General features: G+C 46.0%; 1 protein-coding gene across 1 annotated transcript in view; it reads left to right on the forward strand.

Annotated features, from left to right (window-relative positions):
- Nucleotides 1-678: 678 nt before the first annotated feature.
- Nucleotides 679-20506, forward strand: part of smad3b (SMAD family member 3b) — a 77497-nt gene continuing 57669 nt past the window's right edge. The window contains exon 1 of the mRNA XM_055661430.1: nucleotides 679-958. Coding sequence (XP_055517405.1) covers nucleotides 753-958 — 206 coding nt within the window. The 5' untranslated portion in view covers nucleotides 679-752. The remainder of the gene's footprint in view (nucleotides 959-20506) is intronic.

Raw genomic sequence — 20506 nt, forward strand, 5'->3', positions numbered from 1 at the left:
GGAAAGTAAAGGGCAGTTATTGATCCCAGATGATTGTGTGTTGGTAGGTGAGGCTGGAAGTTGAGAGGTGATGAGGTTCCTCTCTCTCCCTTGCTTCGGCTGATGAGCTGGGATTGAGTGAGACTGTAATTTTGTGATCAGTTGAGCGAGGCATTTCTCTTTCAAAGGCGTCTCTCTGATTGGCGCTGGCGAGGACGGGAGGGAGGGAGGGATGTGTCTGGGGGGCAGTGACACCCACAACACTCTCCACACTTACTCTCCTGTCCCTGTTGTAAAATAATTTGCATTAGACACAGACTCCAATTTGACCCAAGGTAGCCGCCGCGCCGCTGCAAACCCCCTGCTGTGGGAGGGCGGATTAATCCCGTCACCAGAACAAGGGAAAGAAACAAAAACAACACTTTGGTTTTTAAAAAAAGATCTATTTTTGGTGCTTCCAACTGAGAGCCCGGAGCTAAAGAGAGGGCAATCCGAGTCTCTCCTTCACGTGTATTTCAGAGAAGGCTGTGGCACTCTATTGAGAGGGCGGAGGGTTACTGAGGTTTCAGCTCGGCAGGAGGGGTGTGCGGAGGCTGTGAAATTGACGAGGAAAAGTTTTGGTGAAACTTTACCGGAGAGAAGTTTGGGGTCTCTCCCCCCCCCGCCCGCCCCCGCTCTGTCCCAGGCGCTGCTCTGCTTCTCTTCCCTCCTCTCCTCTCCTCTCTGCCCCCCCCTGCTCCGGAGACGGGATTGAAGGAGATCGGTGCTGGAAAATGTCTTCGATCTTGCCTTTCACGCCCCCGATTGTCAAGCGGCTCTTGGGCTGGAAGAAGGGTGAACAAAACGGGCAGGAGGAGAAATGGTGCGAAAAAGCGGTGAAGAGTTTGGTGAAAAAGCTGAAAAAGACCGGCCAATTGGACGAGTTGGAGAAGGCAATAACTACTCAGAGTATTAACACCAAGTGCATAACCATCCCCAGGTAACGCAACGTGTTTTAATCGCCCTGGGCGAACCTACTTTTATTTTTAATCGTTTGGACAAAAAAACAAAAAACAACGTTTAATTGTGAGCGGGTTCCTGATTGATATTTTCGCACGTTTTGGATTTCACAAGATTTTTTTTTTAACGTCCAAGATTTGATGTGAGTTGGAGGTACACGGAGACGGGGCCACGGGAGAGGGCTTGGTGAAGGGATGTCATCAGTAGTCAGCATGAGTTTGCTTGGCGTGTTGTTTCCCGCATCTTGTGTCGGTGACAGCAGCAGTTTGCAACCAAAGTCGTTCTTGAGGGGGGAAAAAAGATAAAGAATATTCCGAATCTCCAAGCTCAAGTACACGCGTTAACGTGGGCAGAAATAGTAGGTGATTTATTCCCGGTTAGTAAGTTACTATCTGGGGGTGTGGGGAAACGATTCCTGGAATTATATTTGAAACATAATGACGGGGAGAGGGGATGTAGTCGACTGCAGGCTGGGCATTCTTTGGGGTCCATGTCTGAGTTACCTTCAGGAAAACTGTGTTGCTATAATCAGTTCAACATACAAATACAAAAATACAAATAGTTTAAAAAAATCTGTCTTGCCACCTCTTTTATCCCCATTGGTTCCTGAACTGATTAGGAACACATTTTCCAGAAGACACGCTTGCATAAAAAAAAATTAATAATAATAATACAATGAAATAAGTAGTGGGCAAATCCTTTTGTTGTGGAGGGAGCTTACAGTGGATGGAGAGGAATTTGGTTTTGTGAACCTTTAGGATTATTATGGATCCTATAGCGACTGTAGACTCTTGTTGAGAGACCATGATGTACCACAAGTACATTTTTCTCTCTAGTGCAGTCAAAATGCATTGGATCCCACAAATTCTCCAGGCCGTCTGGCCCAAGACACACTGTTGTCTATGCACTTGAACTTCCTCCTCATCTGCATCTCGCAGAATGACTATCTATTCGCTTGGATTGTGATACAGGATCATACTCCACTAGTGGTATTGAAAGACAGGCAGAGGGCTCTTGTCCCTGCCCAGGTTTGACGAGAGTGGCCTAGTCTTTGAGATAATTTGCAAATGATTAGGGTTTAAGCATTCAGCCAGTTCAGCTGTGCCCTGGAGGTGCAGTTAATGCTGTTGTGTAGTCCAGATTCCATGCCCAGCCTCCTAAAGAAGATCATTGGAAATAGGAGCAGCCGTCAGCCATATGGCCCCTCAATCACGCCTGCTCTGCCATTCGTTCAGATCAGGGCTGATCTGATCTTGGCTTCATCTCCACTTTCCTGCTTGTTTCTGTAATCCTGTACTCCCTCAGTCTGTCTGGGCTTTGAATATATTCGGTGAATTGGCTTCCACTGCTCCCGGGGGAACTGAATTACCACAGAGCCAGACTGGCACCTTGGCAGATTGTGGCTATCCTTCGATCAGGAGTGAGTGAGTGAGCTCTTACTAGTGGCACACTTGGACTGCACAGTGCAAAGCCAAAACTAGTATTAACTTCATGTAAATGCAGATTCAAGTGTGTGGGTGTGTGCGCGCACATGTGCATGTGTGTATATGTAAGAGAGACAAGTGAGATAATGGGCTGCTATTTAATGGTGAAACTTTGAGTGTTTCTGGAGAGCCTTACAATTTTAATTTCATACCTTTGCCGTGCCTATCACACTGCTTTGTTCGTGATTAGTGGGAGAATGCGGTGGAATAGTTTCTAATTGACTGAACAGGTCATCTCTCACTCACTCACTCTATAAATAGTCATAAGTCCTGTTTGATCCCATGGATTTTTTGTCATATATTCAGTTAAATGGTTTTAACGCCTCAATTAAATGGTTTTAACATTCTTCCATATAGTGTGGGGATTTGTTTTTGGGGTCTGGTGGGTTCTTATCGTTGCATCAGATCTGATGGCTTAGATAGGGTAGATATCTAAAACCTTTTTCCGGGGGTGGGAATGTCAAAGACCTGGAGGCGTAGCTTTAAAGTGATAGGGGCAAAGTTTAAAGATGTACGGGTACCTGGAACACACTGCCGGGGGTGTGGTAGAGACGGATACGATAGTGGCACTTGAGAGGCTTTTGGATAGACACGTGAATATGCATGGAAAGGAGGAATTATGGATCATGACGAGGCAGGGGAGATTGGTTTAACTTGGCATTAAGTTTGGCACAAACCTTGTGGGCTGAAGGGCCTGTTCCTATTATACACTTTTCTATGTCCAATAAGTGGAATGTGGAGGGGAAAAAGCTTATATCTTGATTGTTGCAGACACATATTGAGGGAAGATATCACCTTCTGACAGCTTGCCCAAGGGGTCATTTGTAAGGTTACATTATCAGCCAACTGAATGTGGAAGGTTGTTGTGATAACCTTCTTAAGGTCCAAGTTGTCAGAATGTTTCCTTATCTGTCTGCTGGATGGTTTCTGGTGTAACTCCATGAAGTCCTGAGGGAGTTTGTCTTGTTAGTGGTTGTAACACAAGAAAGTGGTTGTTGCTTGTGACTGCTTCAGGAGCAACAAGAAGCTCAGTGTGGCACGGTGGCACAGCTGTGGAGTTGCTGCCTTACAGAGCCAGAGAGCCGGGTTTAATCCTGACTACGGGTGCTGTCTGTACAGAGTTTAAACTTTCTCCCTGTGACCAGCTGGGGGTTTTCCTGTTTCCTCCCACAGTACAAATATATATAGGATTGTAGTTGATTGGCTTCCGTAAATTTGTAAAATGTCCCTAGTGTTTAGGATAGTGCTAATGTACGAGGTAGTTGCTGGTTGGCACGGGCCCAGTGGGCCAAAAGGCCTGTTCCCACGCTATATCCCTGAAGCCAAATATTACTCTGTCATATTTTTTGGGGAGTAAATAGATCATTGGTGAGGATTGCTTGCAAATTTGAAAGATGAGGGATGATTGAAGTTGGGTCTTAATTTTGACATTTCTATATATTTACGCCAATGTTTGTCTAGTTATGTGTGGGATGGGATAGAGGCAGTGTGTACAAGCAGTGGTGTACGATGTCTCAATTCAGCCTCCACTGGGGAAATGGGGCAAGAGACTAGAAGTTGCCTCATTGATAACGGACTCTGTGCTGGAATGTATTGAAACAGGCTGTCGACCAAGATGCCCACTTAATCCTGTTTGCCCATGTTTGACCCGTATTCCTCTCAAAGTTTCCTATCTATGCACCTGTCTATATATCTTTTACATGTTGTTACCGTACCTGCCTCGAATACCTCGTCGAGCAGCTTGCTCCATACATCCCGCACTCTAGGTACTTATTTACCATCCCTGAGAAAAATATTATGCATTCACCCTATCTGTGTCCATAATGATCTTCTATACTTTTACAAGATCACCTCTTGGTCTCCTTTGCTTTGGGGAATAAAGTCTCAACCTGCCCAACCTCTCCCTATAACTCTGTCCCTGGACTTTTGACTACATCCTCGTGAATCTTTGATGCACTCTTTTCTGATTAATACAACTTTCCTATAGCAAGCTGAGGAAAACTGGACACAATACTCCAAATATGGCCTTCTCAACATCATGTACAACCGCAACATAATGTCTCAACTTTTATCTTCAGCACACCTACTGCTGAAGGCCAGACCTATTTTTTCCAGAGATGCTGCCTGACCGGCTGAGTTACTCCAGTACTTTGTGTTTATATATGCGTAAAACCATCTTCACCACCCTGTCCACTTGTAACGGTATTTTCAGTGACGTATGTACTTGTATTCCTAGGTCCCTCTGTCCTGCCACATCTCTCAGGGCCTCACTGTTCACTGTGCAAGTCCTACCCTGGTTTAACATCCCAAACTGTAACATGCCACACTTACCTGATTGAGACTCCATTTGCAATCATCAGCTCAATTACCCAGCTGATCGTGATCTCTCTGCAATTCCAATTTCTTCTAATGTTCTGTATAACAGGGTTCATAAATTAAGCTGAAAATTAGACTCAATATCTGCTCTTGCTCTTGCCCTTGCTGCTGTCTAGAATGTCTAGAATGTATAGGAGTGGAAGATAATCATCTGTGGTTCTGATCCAAAGAAGAAGTCTGTAGAAGGGTCTCGGCCCAAAATGCCACCCTTTCCTTCTCTCCAGAGATGCTGCCTGTCTCGCTGAGTTACTCCAGCATTTTGTGTCTATCTCCGGTTTAAACCAGCATCTGCATTTCCTTCCTACACAAGAAGCCAACAATGACTCGATATTGGGTGGTTCTCTCTAGTTCTGGATATTCTGCAGATGCTGGTTTACACTGAAGATAGACATCAAAATGCTAGAGTAACTCAGTGAGTAACTCTGCTGCTTGACCCGTCGAGTTACTCCAGCATTGTTTGTCTATTTCCATCTCATTGTTGCAGGTTTAACAACACTCATGCACTCAGTATTATCTATTATCTAAACAATTCTGCAGCTCTCATTAGATCTCCTCGAGATCCTCCGTTTCTTGTTCCCATATTTCTCCCCCTCCCCACCATCCTATCACACAGCCTCTCTTTTCTTCATTTCATTCCTCATCCTTTTTCCTTCTCTACATTTTAAAGCTGCTTTAATGTCAAACTTTATTTGAGATGAGACCATTGACCGCATTTCTCTCTGTACGGATACCGCCTGGCCTACTGTGTGCTTTCAGTATTCACTAATACCTTTGATGATTTCTATTATCCAAATTGTGGCCTGTTAAAAATAAATATTATTGCATTGTTGCTGATTTTAACAGTGCCTGATGCGTTTGTGGCTGTGTTTGTATTAAACCACACCAACCTTGCAGCATGCACACCTCTCTATGTTGCTTCCCTGATCACAGGCAATTCTACTCAATATCTGCTCTTGCCCTTGCTATGTGCTATATTGTGCAGGCCAGACTTGTGAAACCAGTGTAGTGCAGCAACAATTAGTTGGCTATTGGTCTTGGGTGGTTGTGGACGCAGATGCCTTTTTCCCAGTTGTGACGGCATCTGCAGTTCTTACGGAGTCTGAAGAAGGGTCTCGACACGAAACGTCACCCATCCCTCCTCTCCAGAGATGCCGCCTGGCCCGCTGAGTTACTCCAGCATTTTGTATCTATCTGCCGTTCTTGCATTGGCCTCATTGGTCACCTTAGAATGCATAGAACTGGAGTGGATGAAAATGATCTGTGGTCCTGACCCAAAGAAGAAGCCAACAATCACTTCCCATTGGGTTCTGCTCTCTGCTCTCTGCTCCTGGATATCAGATCCCAAGAGGTTGGCAAGAAATCACACCTCGCGAAGGGCACTGGGTAGGAAGGATCGGCATTGCTGGGAACAGAGTTTGTGTTGCAAAACATACTTGGCTAATAAAGTATAATTATGATTTGAGCTGGATGCTGGCTGATTAAAGTGGCAACTTTTGAGAGAACACAGCAGCATTTCCATCGCAACCTTCCTAACCACGGGGCAATGTAAAACCTACTGCCAATGTAAAACAAGGCAGCCACATTTGCACACAGTCACACAATTTCAATTTTTGCATTGGAGTAAACCATGTGTCATATAATATAAATTCCACTGGAACAGGTGTTTGGTGGCTCTGGAAGCTTGCCACATATAAATTGATTGACATTGGCTGCAAGAAACTTTGTGACATCTGCAGACTATGAAAAGGTGTGAATGAAACATTGCTGTTTTGTTCTCCAGCTTCCACATGTAGCATGGTAATAAATGATCGTGCAACTGGTTTGGTTTAGTTTAGAGATACGGCGTGGAAACAGGCCCTTCGGCCCACCGAGTCCATACTGACCAGTGATCCCCATAGGCGAGCATCTCCTACACACCAAGGGCAATTTGCAATCTTTTCCAAAGCCAATTAACTGACAAACATGTATGTCTCTGGAATGTGGGAGGAAACGGGAGCACCAGGGGAAAACCCACGTGGTCACAGAGAGAATGTACAAACTCTGTACCGACAGCACCCGTAGTCAGGATCGAACGCGAGTCTGTGGCGCTGCAAGGCAGCAACTCAACTTCTGTGCCCTGTTGTTTGAAGGGTTAATACTGGCCAGGATATTGGAGAGAGCTGCATTGATATAGCACCAGGGGATGTTTTGTGTCCAGCTGAGGAGGCCTCCACCTTCCACTGTGTCTGCTGAGGCTGCAGCTCTGACAAGGCAGCACCGACACTCAGAGACTTGCTTTGCATTCGACTTGCTTTGAAGCTGGAGGCTTTTCTTGTAGACTGCGGTCTCTGTCATACAGCACTTGCAGCGATGGTTGACCAGTGGTCAGGAACGCTCTGCATCAGTCTGTATTGCTTAACATCTCCTCCATCAAGTAGCAATAGGAAATGCAATGAACAGAGGAAATGATTTCCACCTCATTGATTGTAGGAAGAAACTGCAGTCGCTGGTTTACCGAAGATAGGCACAAAATATAGCCTGCACAATATAGCATCTTTTTCCTGACCCGATGAGTTACTCCTGCATTTTGTGTCTATTTGCATCTCATTATTGCAGGTTCATCAGCCCTCATGCACTCAGTATTAACCACTTCTAAACGATTCTGCTGCTCTCATTAGATCTCCTCGAAAACCTCCCTTTCTTGTTCTGTGCCAACCAACCACTTTGCCCCCTCCCCTCCACCTATCACACAGCTTCCTTTCCTTCACCCCCCACTCTTTTTCCTTCCCTTCATTTTAAAGTTGCATTCATCTCAAACTTTTTTCCAATTGAGAACATTGAGTGGAAACACCTTGCCCACTGTGTGCTTTCAGTATTCACTGTGCTTTACGTTTGTAGACTTCTATTATCCAAACTGTGTCTTGTTAAAAATAAATGCTGTCTGTATTGTTGCTAATTTTACCAGTGCCTGATGTGTTTGTGGCTATGCTTTATATTAAACCACAACAACCTTGCAGCAATCCCACATCTCCATGTAACTGCCCTGGTCGTGGATTCAACTTCGAGCTGTTGGCCCCATCTGTGCATGGTGTTATTTTGTAGTAAGATCGCTGGAATCAGCATGACTGTCATAACTCAGAAACCTCTGCAGCGATCCAAGCTTTATGTTTCACTTTGAAATGAGCAAAATAGGATTGTGACCTTCCCTACTGGGAACTCAACCACTTCTAGAGATGGTTAGACGCTAGATGGTTGTCTGATTCTTGTAACAGTTGTGATCAACATTGCTGGTTTTTTTTACCCTACCGACATTTTCAATTTTCATTTCTATTCATTGACAGGATGTGGGTATTGCTGGCAAGGATCCATTTATTGCCCATCTCTAATTGGCCTTTTGAAGGTGCTGATGTGCATTTATTTTAATAGCTGCTGTCCAAATAGTGAAGGTGTCCCAAGGTGCTACTTGGGAGAGGATTCTAGGAGTTAGACCCAACAATAAGGACAAAATTGTTTCATTTCCAAATCGGGCTGGTGTCTTACTTGGAGAGGAACCTGGTGGAGGTGGTGTTCCCCGTTGCCCTTGTCCTTCCGAGAGGGTGACTTCCTACCGCTCGCTTCTGTTCCAAAGGTGAAAAGATCAACCCTTTGGTAACTTCCGCCACTGGGGCCCTCTCTGTGCTTTGTGTAAATAGGAGCTGCTTTTATTGACTGGGACGGGAAATTGACAAGACAGCCCAAAGCAGTCATGGCACAAACCCTGGCAGCACCCGAGCTGTTGCAGGCTGTGTGTGATACTTTCACCCGTCACTTGCGGTTAAGAACCCGGTGTAAATGCTTGTCATTATCTATGAGCTTGGCAATGTGGGAGGAAACTGGAGCACGTGTAGTCACAGGGAGAAGATACAATTCCGTGCAGGCAACACCCCATAGTCAGGATCAAACCCCGGTCTCTGATGCTGTAAGGCAGCAACTATAACGCTATACCACTGTGGAGCTCCCCTGCGACTGCCTGTTCTTCTTTTTCCCCAGTACTGATGCAGGGTCCCAGACCGAAAAGGTTAACTTTTTCCCTTTCCATTGATACTGCCCGACATGATCAGTGTTTTTTAGCAATTTCAGTGTTTTTTTAAATTTCAGATTTTCAGCATTTGAAGTTTATCATTTTATTCCATATGGTAGTGAGTTGCAATTCCCACTGCTCTGAGTAAAATGTTTCCACCTGAATTCCATAGTAGATGCATTTGTGACTATCCATATTTATGGCTGCACGTATTATATCATTGCCCTTGAGGTTTCCGGACTGATGCTTTTAACTGAAATTTAATGGTTCATTTGAATGTAATCGAGCTGAAGAATTACAGGCCCCTTTCTTGAGCTTTCTGGCCAATTGCTTTCCCTCAACCAACACTTGCCAAGGCAGATTCATGGCTTTCTGTGGACCGTGGGTCTGCTGTTGCTGCCACAGAAGTTTGCCCATTAATGCGGGCGGCACTTTCTCGATATAGTTCAAAGGTTTGCCTGGAGTAGGCTCCAAAGCCGGAGCCCGTGTTTCGAGAGGCAAACTTTGCTGAGAAAGAGCCAAGCTGACTTTGGTTGGTGGCAGTTAATAATTTCCAGTCTTGAGACTATGGGAGGGAGTTGGAGCTTCCTTGGATGTGCATTTTATCCCAGTCCAGATCCGTTTGCAATTGTGTTCTGGCATCGGTGGTCATTGGGTAGATGAGGCAACACTTTGCGTAGACTTGTTTGAATAAAACTCACCTACATGTGAATATGGAGTGCTGGGGTCAAGGAAATAACGGCAGGAGTCAGCCATTCAGTCACTCAGGCCGCCCACCATTCAATATGACTGTGGCTTATCTAGGCCTCATCTCCTCCTCCATGCCAATTCCCCTAACCATTAACTCCCTGATCCTTCAAAAAAAAATCTAGTTCATTATCTTCAAGTACCTTCAGTGATCTAGACACCACATCCCTGGTAGAGTAGAGAACTTCAGAGATTCACCTTCTTCTGCAAATCCTTGGAGTTCTCCACCTCGAAGGGTTTTAATATTAGGAATATTTAAAGAGAAAATGTTAGAACGGGTATGGGATTTGTGGCAGATAATACGTCTTGCTGCAGGTAGGCATGGGCTGTTTCATTTGCTGAAGAATTGATTTAGCAAGTTGTGCAGTCACCAGCAAACAACCACAATTCCAACCCTTAATGTACGAGGTTACTGATGAATATGTAGAAACAAGGAACTGCAGATGCTGGATTACCTAAAAAGACACAAAGTGCTGGAGTAACTCAGTGCGTGATGCAGCATCCCTAGGGAACATGGATGGGTGACATTTCAGGTCTGAACCCTTCTTCGGAAATTGGGGGGGGGGGGGGGGGGGGGGGGGGGGGGAGAAAGCTGGTTGAGGGGGGGGGGGGGAGGGGACAAAGCATGCAGGTAATAATAGATTACCACAGGTGAGGGGATTTTTGATAGGGCGACGGTTGGATGATGGCCAGAGGTAAAAAAATAAAAAAAGATGTGAGACAAATGCAAATTGTGAATTGTGAAGCTAGAGGAAGGAATGGAGAGGCAGGGGAGAAATGGGTGTGAGTTCAGGCGGGGTGTGGGGAGGGGGGAGAAGAAAAGGGGTTAGATTTATTGTCTTGGGACAGAAGTCAAGCCTATAATCTTTCAATCCAGGGGTAATACATTGAGCTGCAGTGTGTGGTGGGATGGTGGGGGAGAACTGCAGAAAGGAAGGCAGCAACAGGTGGAAATGTGGGAAAGAAAGGGAACTGGGGAGGAAATCACGGCTGCAAGAAATGTTGCAACAAAGCGCTGGAGTAACTCAGCTGCAGGGCTGCAACAACTGGGCTGTAACAGAGCGCTGGAGTAAAGGGCCTGTCCCACTTGGGCGTCATTTGCACGTCATTACGCAACACCATTTATGAGGCACGACGCATGCATCATGATGCGCGCATGGTGCGTGGTGACGTAGGGAGTGACGCACGATCGCACCTGGTGCCCCAGGAATTTTGGGCTGTACAAAATATTCGCGCACCATCTGCGTGACACGCAAATAACACCCAAGTGGGACAGGCCCTTTACTCAGCAGGCCAGGCAGTGTCTTTGGAGAACATGGATGGGTGACGTTTTGGGCTAGGAGCCAGCAGTTCCTTGTCTTTAAATTATGGGGTTGCTGCTGGATTAGAGAGAGCCTACAGCGTGGACACAGACCCTTCGGGCGAACTTGCCCATGCCAACCATATCACTCTAAATCTATCCTATCCATGTACCTATTTAAATGTTTATTATACATTGTGATAGTACATGCCTTGACTACCACCTCTGGCAGCTCGTTCCATATACCTACCACCCTTTGTGTAAAATAATTACCCCTCTGGTCCCCCTCACCTTAAACCTATGTCCTCTGGTTCTCGATTCCCTCAATCAGGGTAAAAGATTTTGTGTATTTAGCCTATCCTTTCCTCTCATGATCATATACACTTCTGTAAAATCACCCCTCATCCTCCGGTGCCCCAAGGAATAAAGTCCTAGTCTGCTCAACCACTCCCTATACTTCAGGCCTTTGAGTCCTGGCAACACCTTGGTAAATCTTTTCTGCGCCCTTTCCAACTTAAAAACATCGTTCCTATAACAGGAAAACTGAACACAATATGTGATCGCAGCAATGTCTTGTACATCTGTAACCTCATCACAAACCTCAATAACCAATACTCTGACTGATGAAGGCCAATGTGCTGAAAGTCTTCATGACCACCTTATCTACTTGTGACTCCACTCTCATGCAATTGTGTACCTGCACTCCTTGATCCTTCTGTGTTATGATAGTCCCCAGAGCCCTGCCATTCACTGTAGATCCTGTCCCAGTATGACTTCCCAAAATCCAATGCCTTAATTCTTCACTTAATAAGGCCCAGTAAACATATTAGCTGTTTAAGAGGGAACTGCAGATGCTGGAGAATCGAAGGTTACACAAAAAAGCTGGAGAAACTCAGCGGGTGCAGCAGCATCTATGGAGCGAAGGAAATAGGCAACGTTTCGGGCCGAAACCCTTCTTCAGACTGATCGGGGGCGGGGGTGGGTGGGGACAAGAAAGGGAAAAGGAGGAGTAGCCAGAAGGCTGGGGGATGGGAGGAGACAGCAGGGGGGCTGAGGAAGGGGAGGAGACAGCAAGGACTAACAAAATTGGGAGAATTCGATGTTCATGCCCCCGGGGTGCAGACTCCCCAAACGGAATATGAGGTGCTGTTCCTCCAATTTCCGGTGCTGCTCGCTGTGGCCATGGAGGAGACCCAGGACAGAGAGGTCGGAGGCGGAGTGGGAGGGGGAGTTGAAGTGCTGAGCCACCGGGAGGTCAGCTTGGTTATTGCGGACCGAGCGGAGGTGTTCGGCGAAACGATCGCCCAACCTCCGCTTGGTCTCACCGATATAGATCTGCTGACATCTAGAGCAGCGGATGCAATAGATGAGGTTGGAAGAGATGCAGGTAAACCTCTGTCGCACCTGGAACGATTGCTTGGGTCCTTGAACGGAGTCGAGGGGGGAGGTAAAGGGACAAGTGTTGCATCTCCTGCGGTTGCAAGGGAAAGTGCCCGGGGAGGGGGTGGACCGAGAGGGAAGGGAAGAATTGACAAGGGAGTTATGGAGGGAGCGGTCTTTGCGGAAGGCAGATATGGGGGGAGATGGGAAGATGTGGCGAGTAGTGGGGTCACGTTGGAGGTGGCGAAACTGACGGAGGATTACTTTTTGTATGTGACGGCTGGTGGGGTGAAAGGTGAGGACTAGGGGGACTCGGCCCTTGTTGCGAGTGCGGGGATGGGGAGAGAGAGCAGTGTTGCGGGGTATGGAAGAGACCCTGGTGCGGGCCTCATTTATGGTGGAGGAGGGGAACCCCCGTTCCCTAAATAGTGAGGACATTTCAGATGTCCTGGTGTGGAACGCCTCATCCGTGGAGCAGATGCGGCGTAGACGGAGGAATTGGGAGTAGGGGATGGAGTCCTTACAGGAAGCAGGGTGGGAAGAAGTGTAGTCCAGATAGCCATGGGAGTCAGTGGGTTTGGAGTGTATGTCGGTTAGAAGTCTATCACCTGCAATGGAGATAGTGAGGTCAAGGAATGGTAGGGAAGTGTCGGAAATGGTCCAGGTGTATTTCAGTGCCGGATGGAAGTTAGTGGTGAAGTGGATGAAGTCAGTCAGTTGTGTGCGGGTGCAGGAGGTGGCACCAAAGCAGTCGTCGATGTAGCGGAGGTAGAGGTCGGGGATGGGGCCCTGGTATGTATTGAACAAGGATTGCTCGACGTAACCTACAAATAGGCAGGCATAGCTGGGGCCCATGCGTGTGCCCATAGCTACGCCTTGTATTTGGAGGAAGTGGGAGGAGTCGAACGTGAAGTTATTGAGGGTAAGGACCAGCTCCGCTAGGCGGAGGAGAGTGTCAGTGGCTGGGTATGGGTTGCTTCTCTGGTCGAGGAAGAACCGGAGGGCTGTGAGACCATCGTGGTGGGGGATGGAGGTGTATAGTGATTGGACGTCCATGGTGAAGATGAGGGGGTGAGGGCCTAGAGGATTGAATGCGCGGAGACGACGGAGAGTGTCCGAGGTGTCTTGGACATAGGTAGGGAGGGATTTAACCAAGGGTGATAGGATGGAGTCAAGGTATTTGGAAATGAGTTCGGTGGGGCACGAACAGGCGGAGACAATGGGTCTTCCGGGACAGTCAGGTTTGTGGATTTTAGGGAGAAGGTAAAATCGGGCTGTGCGGGGCTGGGGAACGATGAGGTTGGAGGCTCGGTCGGGTAGGGCATTGGAGTGGATGAAGTTGGTGATGGTGCTGGAGATGGTGGCCTGGTGCTCGTCAGTGGGGTCATGGTCCAGGGGTAAGTAGGAGGAGGTGTCCGATAGTTGGCGCGTGGCCTCAGCTTTGTAGAGATCGGCGCGCCAGACTACCACGGCACCTCCCTTGTCAGCGGGTTTGATAACCAAATCTGGGTTGTTGCGGAGTGAGTCGATGGCAGAACGTTCATGTGGTGAGAGATTGGAGTGAGACGGGAGTGGAGAAGTTGAGGCGGTTGATGTCGCGACGGCAGTTATTGATAAAAAGTTCTAAAGCCGGAAATTGGCCACGAGGGGGGTTAAACTGGATTGACTACCAATGCCTGCTGGACATAACCCAAGCAGAATCCGAGGTGCACTTCCTCTGGTTTGCAATTGCCAGTGGAGAAGACTGAAGACAAACTGGTTGGGGTAGGATTGGGAACGGAAAATAAGTTTATTACCGACAGCTCTAGGTGACTGGTGATTTGGTTTCTGTCGTCTTTTGTAATTTAAGATCATATGTAATTTAAGTAATTTAGGACCGAGATGAGAAAATCATTTTTTACACAGTGGTGAATCTGTGGAATTCTCTGCCACAGAAGGTAGTTGAGGCCAGTTCATTGGCTATATTTAAGAGGGAGTTAGATGTGGCCCTTGTGGCTAAAGGGATCAGGGGGTATGGAGAGAAGGCAGGTATGGGATACTGAGTTGGATGATCAGCCATGATCATATTGAATGGTGCTGCAGGCTCGAAGGGGCGAATGGCCTACTCCTGCACCTATTTTCTATGTTTCTATGCAGTGAGAGATCATGGCATGTTTTCTTACATTTAAAGGTTCAGGTTATTGCGATTGGAAGTTTGGCTTATTAACTGTTGTAGGAGAAATTTTACAATGGTGAGGTTTGTAATTCGCTTCCCGATGCCTTGGCTAATGTTCTATCCTGTTTAACAGGGAGTTGCCACCCCAAAACAAACCCTTCAGGATAAGGCACAAAGTGCTGGAGTAGCTCAGCCGGTCAGGCAGCAACTCTGGAAAACATGGATAGGTGATGTTTCGGATCGGGTTATTTGATAGGCTGACAGTTGGCCACATGCCGGAGGTAAAAAGACAGAAGGTGTGAGACAAAAGGATTGAATTGTGAAGCAAGAGGAAGGAATGAAGGGGAAGGAGAGGGGAGAAATGGGGGGCAAGTGGGGGGGGGGGGAATTTCATTGTATTATTTTAAAGAATTGAACACTGACAAGGGTGACATTAAATCATGTATTTCTCTCTCTCGAGCACCTATGAATATTTTGAGGCACGTTATAGCCAGGGGAGTTCATGTTGCAAGTGCTTAGTTTAGTTTAGAGATGCAGCAGAGAAAGAGGCCTTTGGGACCATCAAGTCCGTGCCGACCAGCAATCCCCGTACACAAGCACTATCCCACACACTGGGGACAATTTACAATTTTTACAGAAACCAATTAACCTACACGCCTGAACGTCTTTGGATTGCGGGAGGAAACCGGAGCACCCAGAAAAATCCCATGTGGTCATGGGGAGAATGTACAAACTCCAGACAACACCCATAGTGAAGATTGAACCCGAGTCTCTGGCGCTGTAAGATAGCAACTCTACCACAGCACCACCGTGCTGCCCTGCTGTTCTAATCTAGGTACTCCAGCAGTTATTTTGTAAGCTTCCATAAACACCAGTGGGTAAAAACGGCAATGCAATGTGCGTTGGTAGTGTTAGTTGAGAAATGAGTAGCAGCAGCAGCAAGGTGGCCCGGGACAGCCCCTTGTGCGTTTGTATGGTGTTGTGGTTCCAACTGTGAATGTGTCCGATGAGAGACAGCATCCCCGTACCCCCTCACCACTGCTCTCAGAGTGCCTAGGCTCTGGAGTGTGATTTGAATCTCTGACCAGGAGGTTGGAGATACGGCTGTGAGACGCCCCACTGTTTGTGGCAAGCTGAGGTGTGGAATCGTGCTGCGAGAGTGGGCAGCAGCATAACTAATGCTTGGGTTGCGATTTGGCCTCCCGTGCTTTGACACGTGGAGGAGAGGAAGTGGTTTCGAGCTCCTCCCCACAGTATGAATGGGCCTCTGTGCAATACGCAGCCTGAGCAGTACCAGCAAAGCACTGGAGTGCTAATGGTACAGTGGGAAATCATTTGTCTTGCATGCAGACTGCACAATTTCCTAAAGTACTTCGTTTGTGACATTAATGGTATTACAATCGGCTGAAGGTCACGACAACTTCCAGAGCTTGTCAGAGGCCATGACGTTTCCATTTTAAAAGCTTTTTTTTTGTTTAGAATCTTTTAGTTTGATTTCCCTTTTTAATAAGACCAGGGCCATCATTTTAAAACAAACTTTGTTACTGCTATAGGCAGAGATATTAGAGCAACTTTTTAATGTGACAAAGATGCTTCAAAGAAGTGTTAATCCTAAAGAAATTAATGCTCAACCACATTGTTACTGCACAGGGGGAGATGAGCACAGGTTGAGGGGGTGGGGTAGAGAAGGGGGATAGGAGAGAGAGTAGGGGAGAGTTTCAGCGAGGGAATTTACCGAGTCAGAAGAACCTTTTTGCTCTAGATACAGTGTGGAAAAAGGCCCTTCGGCCCGAGTCTGTGCTAACCAGCGATCACCCCATGCACTAACACTATCCTACACACCAAAGCAAATTAACCTACAAACCAGCATGTCTTTGGAGTGTGGAAGGGAACCGGAGCACTCGGAGAAATCCCATGTGGTCACATGGTGAACGTACAAACTTTGTGCAGATTTAGGGCCAGGTTATGGACTGCTGGAAGTTGCAAGGAAAAGCTTCTTCCCTGGTTTTCTCCATGCTTTACGACTTGGGAACATTAAATGGAGTATGCCAGGCATCATCTTTGCTTGGATTAATCAACATGAGATGCTCTAAAGCATTGACTGAGCCTGGTTACCTCAGGGTTAGCTAAGGTTCGAGGGAACCACCATGTTGTTCTATGTGAAGAATAGTAATGAATATATAGATTGCCTTGTGAGAATTGGACAGTTTTAGCTTGGGTCCACTAGGGTTTAGAAAAGTGAGGGAATTCAATTTGAAATATAAAATCCTAAATGTTCTTGACAGGTTGGCTGTGGAGAAGATGGTTCACCTTGTTGGGTATATCGCAAACTTGACGTAATTGTTTAACTAAAAATCAAGAATTGCCCATTTTTTAATTTCTCCTCACACAAGAGAAACTCTTCCTCTTGAAGGTTGGTGATACTTAGATACATGCAGTTCCCTCCATAATGTTTGGGACAAAGACCCATCATTTATTTATTTGCCTCTGTACTCCATAATTTGAGATTTGTAATAGAATAAATCACATGTGGTTAAAGTGCACATTGTCAGATTTTATTAAAGGCCATTGTTATATTTTTGGTTTCACTATGTAGAAATTACAGCTGTAATAGAAATATACATAGTCCCCCCATTTCAGGGCACCATAATGTTTGGGACACATGGCGTCATAGGCATTTGTAATTGCTCAGGTGTGCTTAATTGCCTCCTTAATGCAGGTATAAGAGAGCTCTCAGCACCTAGTCTTTCCATCACCTTTGGAAACTTTTATGGCTGTTTATCAACATGAAGATCAAAGCTGTGCCAATGAAAGTCAAATAAGCCATTATGTGATTGAGAAACAATAATAAAACTGTTAGAGACATCAGCCAAACCTTAGGCTTACCAAAATCAACTGTTTGGAACATCATTAAGAAGAAAGAGAGCACTGGTGAGCTTACTTATTGCAAAGGGACTGGCAGACCAAGGAAGACCGCCACAGTTGATGACAGAAGAATTCTCTCTATAATAAATAAAAATCCCCAAACACCTGTCCGACAGATCAGAAACACTCTTCAGCAGTCAAGTGTGGATTAATCAATGACCACTGTCCGCAGAAGGATCATGAACAGATATACAGAGGCTACATTGCAAGATGCAAACCACTGCTTAGCCCCAAAAATATGATGGCCAGTTATAGTTTGCCAAGAAGTACTTAAAAGATCAACCACAGTTCTGGAAAAAGGTCTTGTGGACAGATGAGATGAAGATTAACTTATAGAGGAGAGAAGGTACTGCCCAAGAGCCAAAGTATACCACCTCATCTGTGAAACACGGTGGTATGGTGTGTTATGGCCTGGGCATGTATGGCTGCTGAAGCTACTGGCTCACTTATTGTCTATCACTCACTAATGAATTCTGAAGTGTATAGACATATCCTATCTGCTCAAGTTCAAACAAATGTCTCAAAACTCATTGGTCGGCGATTCACTCTACAGCAAGACAATGATCCCATACATACTGCTAAAGCAACAAAGGAGTTTTTCAAAGCTAAAAAATGGTAAATTCTTGAATGGCCAAGTCAATCTCCCGATCTGAGCCCAATTGAGCATGCCTTTTATATGCTGAAGAGAAATCTGAAGGGGACTAGCCCCCATAACATGCATAAGCTAAAGATGGCTGCAATACACGCCTGGCAGAGCATCACCAGGGAAGACACCCAGCAACTGGTGATGTCCATGAATTGCAGATTTCAAGCTGTCATTGCATGCAAAGATTATGCAACAAAATACTAAACATGATTACTTTCATTTATATGACATTGCTGTGTCCCAAACATTATGGTGCCCTGAAATGGGGGGGGGGGGGGGGAGCTTGTTTATAAACACAAATGTAGTGCTGTAATTGGAAAACAAAAATGTATAAAAATGGCTTTAATTAAAATCTGATAATGTGCACTCTAACTACATGTGATTTTTTTTCTATTACAAATCTCAAATTATGGAGTACAGAGGCAAATAAATAAATGATGGGTCTTTGTCCCAAACATTATGGAGGGCACTGTAGATACATAGACATCACTGCCATTCAATGTGATACCAGTACCCCGTTTTTGTCTTCTCTCTATATCCCTTGATTCCGCTAGCCCTAAGAGCTCTATCTAACTCTTTGGAATGCATCCAGTGAATCGGCCACCATTGCCTTCTGAGGCAAAGAATTCCACAAATTCACAACTCTCTGTGTGAATTTTTTTTCCTTATCTCAGTTCTGAATTGGTCCACCTCTTATTCTTTGGAAGGAAATCTTCAATGGATTGTGGAAGAACTTATCGAATATTTTTAAGGCAGAGGTGAATATATTTTAAATGAAAGGGTCCTGGGAAAGACAGTGAAAGTGGTGTTGAAGGTACAATTGGAGCAGTCACGATCTTAATAAATGGTGAAACAGGCTTGGGGTTCAGAGTGATCTACTCTTCCTGTTCCTAGTTTGTATGCTCACATAATAACATTGAAGATGACCTTCATCTATTATGCTTGCATCATGCAGGTAAATGTAGGTGTTGGATCTGCTGAGAACAAGCTAGATCAGCCTGAATCTTCCATGCACTGAGTTAAAACACTATTGGTGTCTGTGGACACATAGTGCAATATGAGTCGGCCTTTGCAAAGGACCAAGGAGCAGGGTTATTTTGGAAGGTCCTCAGTGTTTGTCCTTTGGATAGTTTAGCCAATTAATTTATTTCAATGAGCAGAAACTTATTAGCAATACAATGTATTGAGACATCTCAAGATATATCTCAAAATTAGACATTAGACAAAAATGCTGGAGAAACTCAGCGGGTGAGGCAGCATCTATGGAGAGAAAGGAAATAGGCGACATTTCGGGTCGAGACCCTTCTTCAGACTGATGTGAGGGTGGGAAGAAGAAAGGAAGAGGTGGAGACAGTAGGCTGTGGGAGAGCTGGGGGGGGGGGGGGGGGGGGGGGGGGGGGGGGGGAAGGAGAAAAAGCAAGGACTACCAGAAATTGGAGAAGCCAATGTTCATACCGCTGGGGTGTAAACTACCCAAGCGAAATATGAGGTGCTGCTCCTGCAATTTACGATGGGCCTCACTCTGGCCATGGAGGAGAACAGAGTGAGGCCCACAAAATGAGATACTCTGTTATGGAAAGGAATATTGAGATGAGCACCAAGGCAGATGTTAATGAGTTTGTTTGAAAGAGGAACAGCAGAGGTTTAGGTAGTGAATTGTAAGATTTTGGATCAAGGCAGCTGAAGACCAGTTGGGAATGGGGAATGTTGAAACTGACTATGTACAAAAGGGGAGAATTGGAAGAGATCATCTGGGAAGACTCCCAAGTGCACAGTTACTCGCACAGGCTCATGCAAGCGGTCTCGATTGCTCACCCAGCAAGCGGGCTGCACCACCAAAGTGATGGGGCCACTTACTCTCTGGTGATCAAGGGTACAAGTTGGTTCTCCATTTGAGTCTGGTTGCTGTTTACTTTTTGCATTGGGGATGATAGAAAGATCTAATATAATTTGCCTATAATCTGTGTGTTTCTTTGTTTAAGCAAAAGTGTTTCTCCAGGAATGGTGAGAGGAGAGAGAGGTTTTGTGGAGTGTTGTTGTGAGAGTTGCATTGTTCTGCGTGCTGGCTCTGACCCAGTTGGGGGAAAGGTCAAAGCTCCGAGTGCCTTTTATGAAAAGAATCCTGTTTCGTCTGTCTGGGCTGCCGTCAAAGCCACGGTCCCTGGTGTGAGAACTCTCTTATTATTTTTTTTCTTTGCTTGTTAAATCCTTCTGTGTGAGGTTTGTTTGCAATCTTTAGCCAGCATGAGGTAAGCATAAAGCACGTAATCGCAGTTAGTCGGGTAAGTTGAACTGACTCTCCCGACTCGAGGGGATGCATCGGCCGCTCGTCCCAAATGGCACGGTTTGCGGAGAAGTTGGCGCAGTCATTTTGCCCTCGGCTCTCACCTTGTGGGATCTGGGGTTAATTTGACCTGAGATGCTGTTGAAGTCAAAAGTTTCCCAAGTTGCTGCAAATCCACAGCAAGATGGGGGA

This window comes from Leucoraja erinacea, chromosome 33, assembly GCF_028641065.1.
Source record: "Leucoraja erinacea ecotype New England chromosome 33, Leri_hhj_1, whole genome shotgun sequence".
Lineage (NCBI taxonomy): Eukaryota > Metazoa > Chordata > Chondrichthyes > Rajiformes > Rajidae > Leucoraja > Leucoraja erinaceus.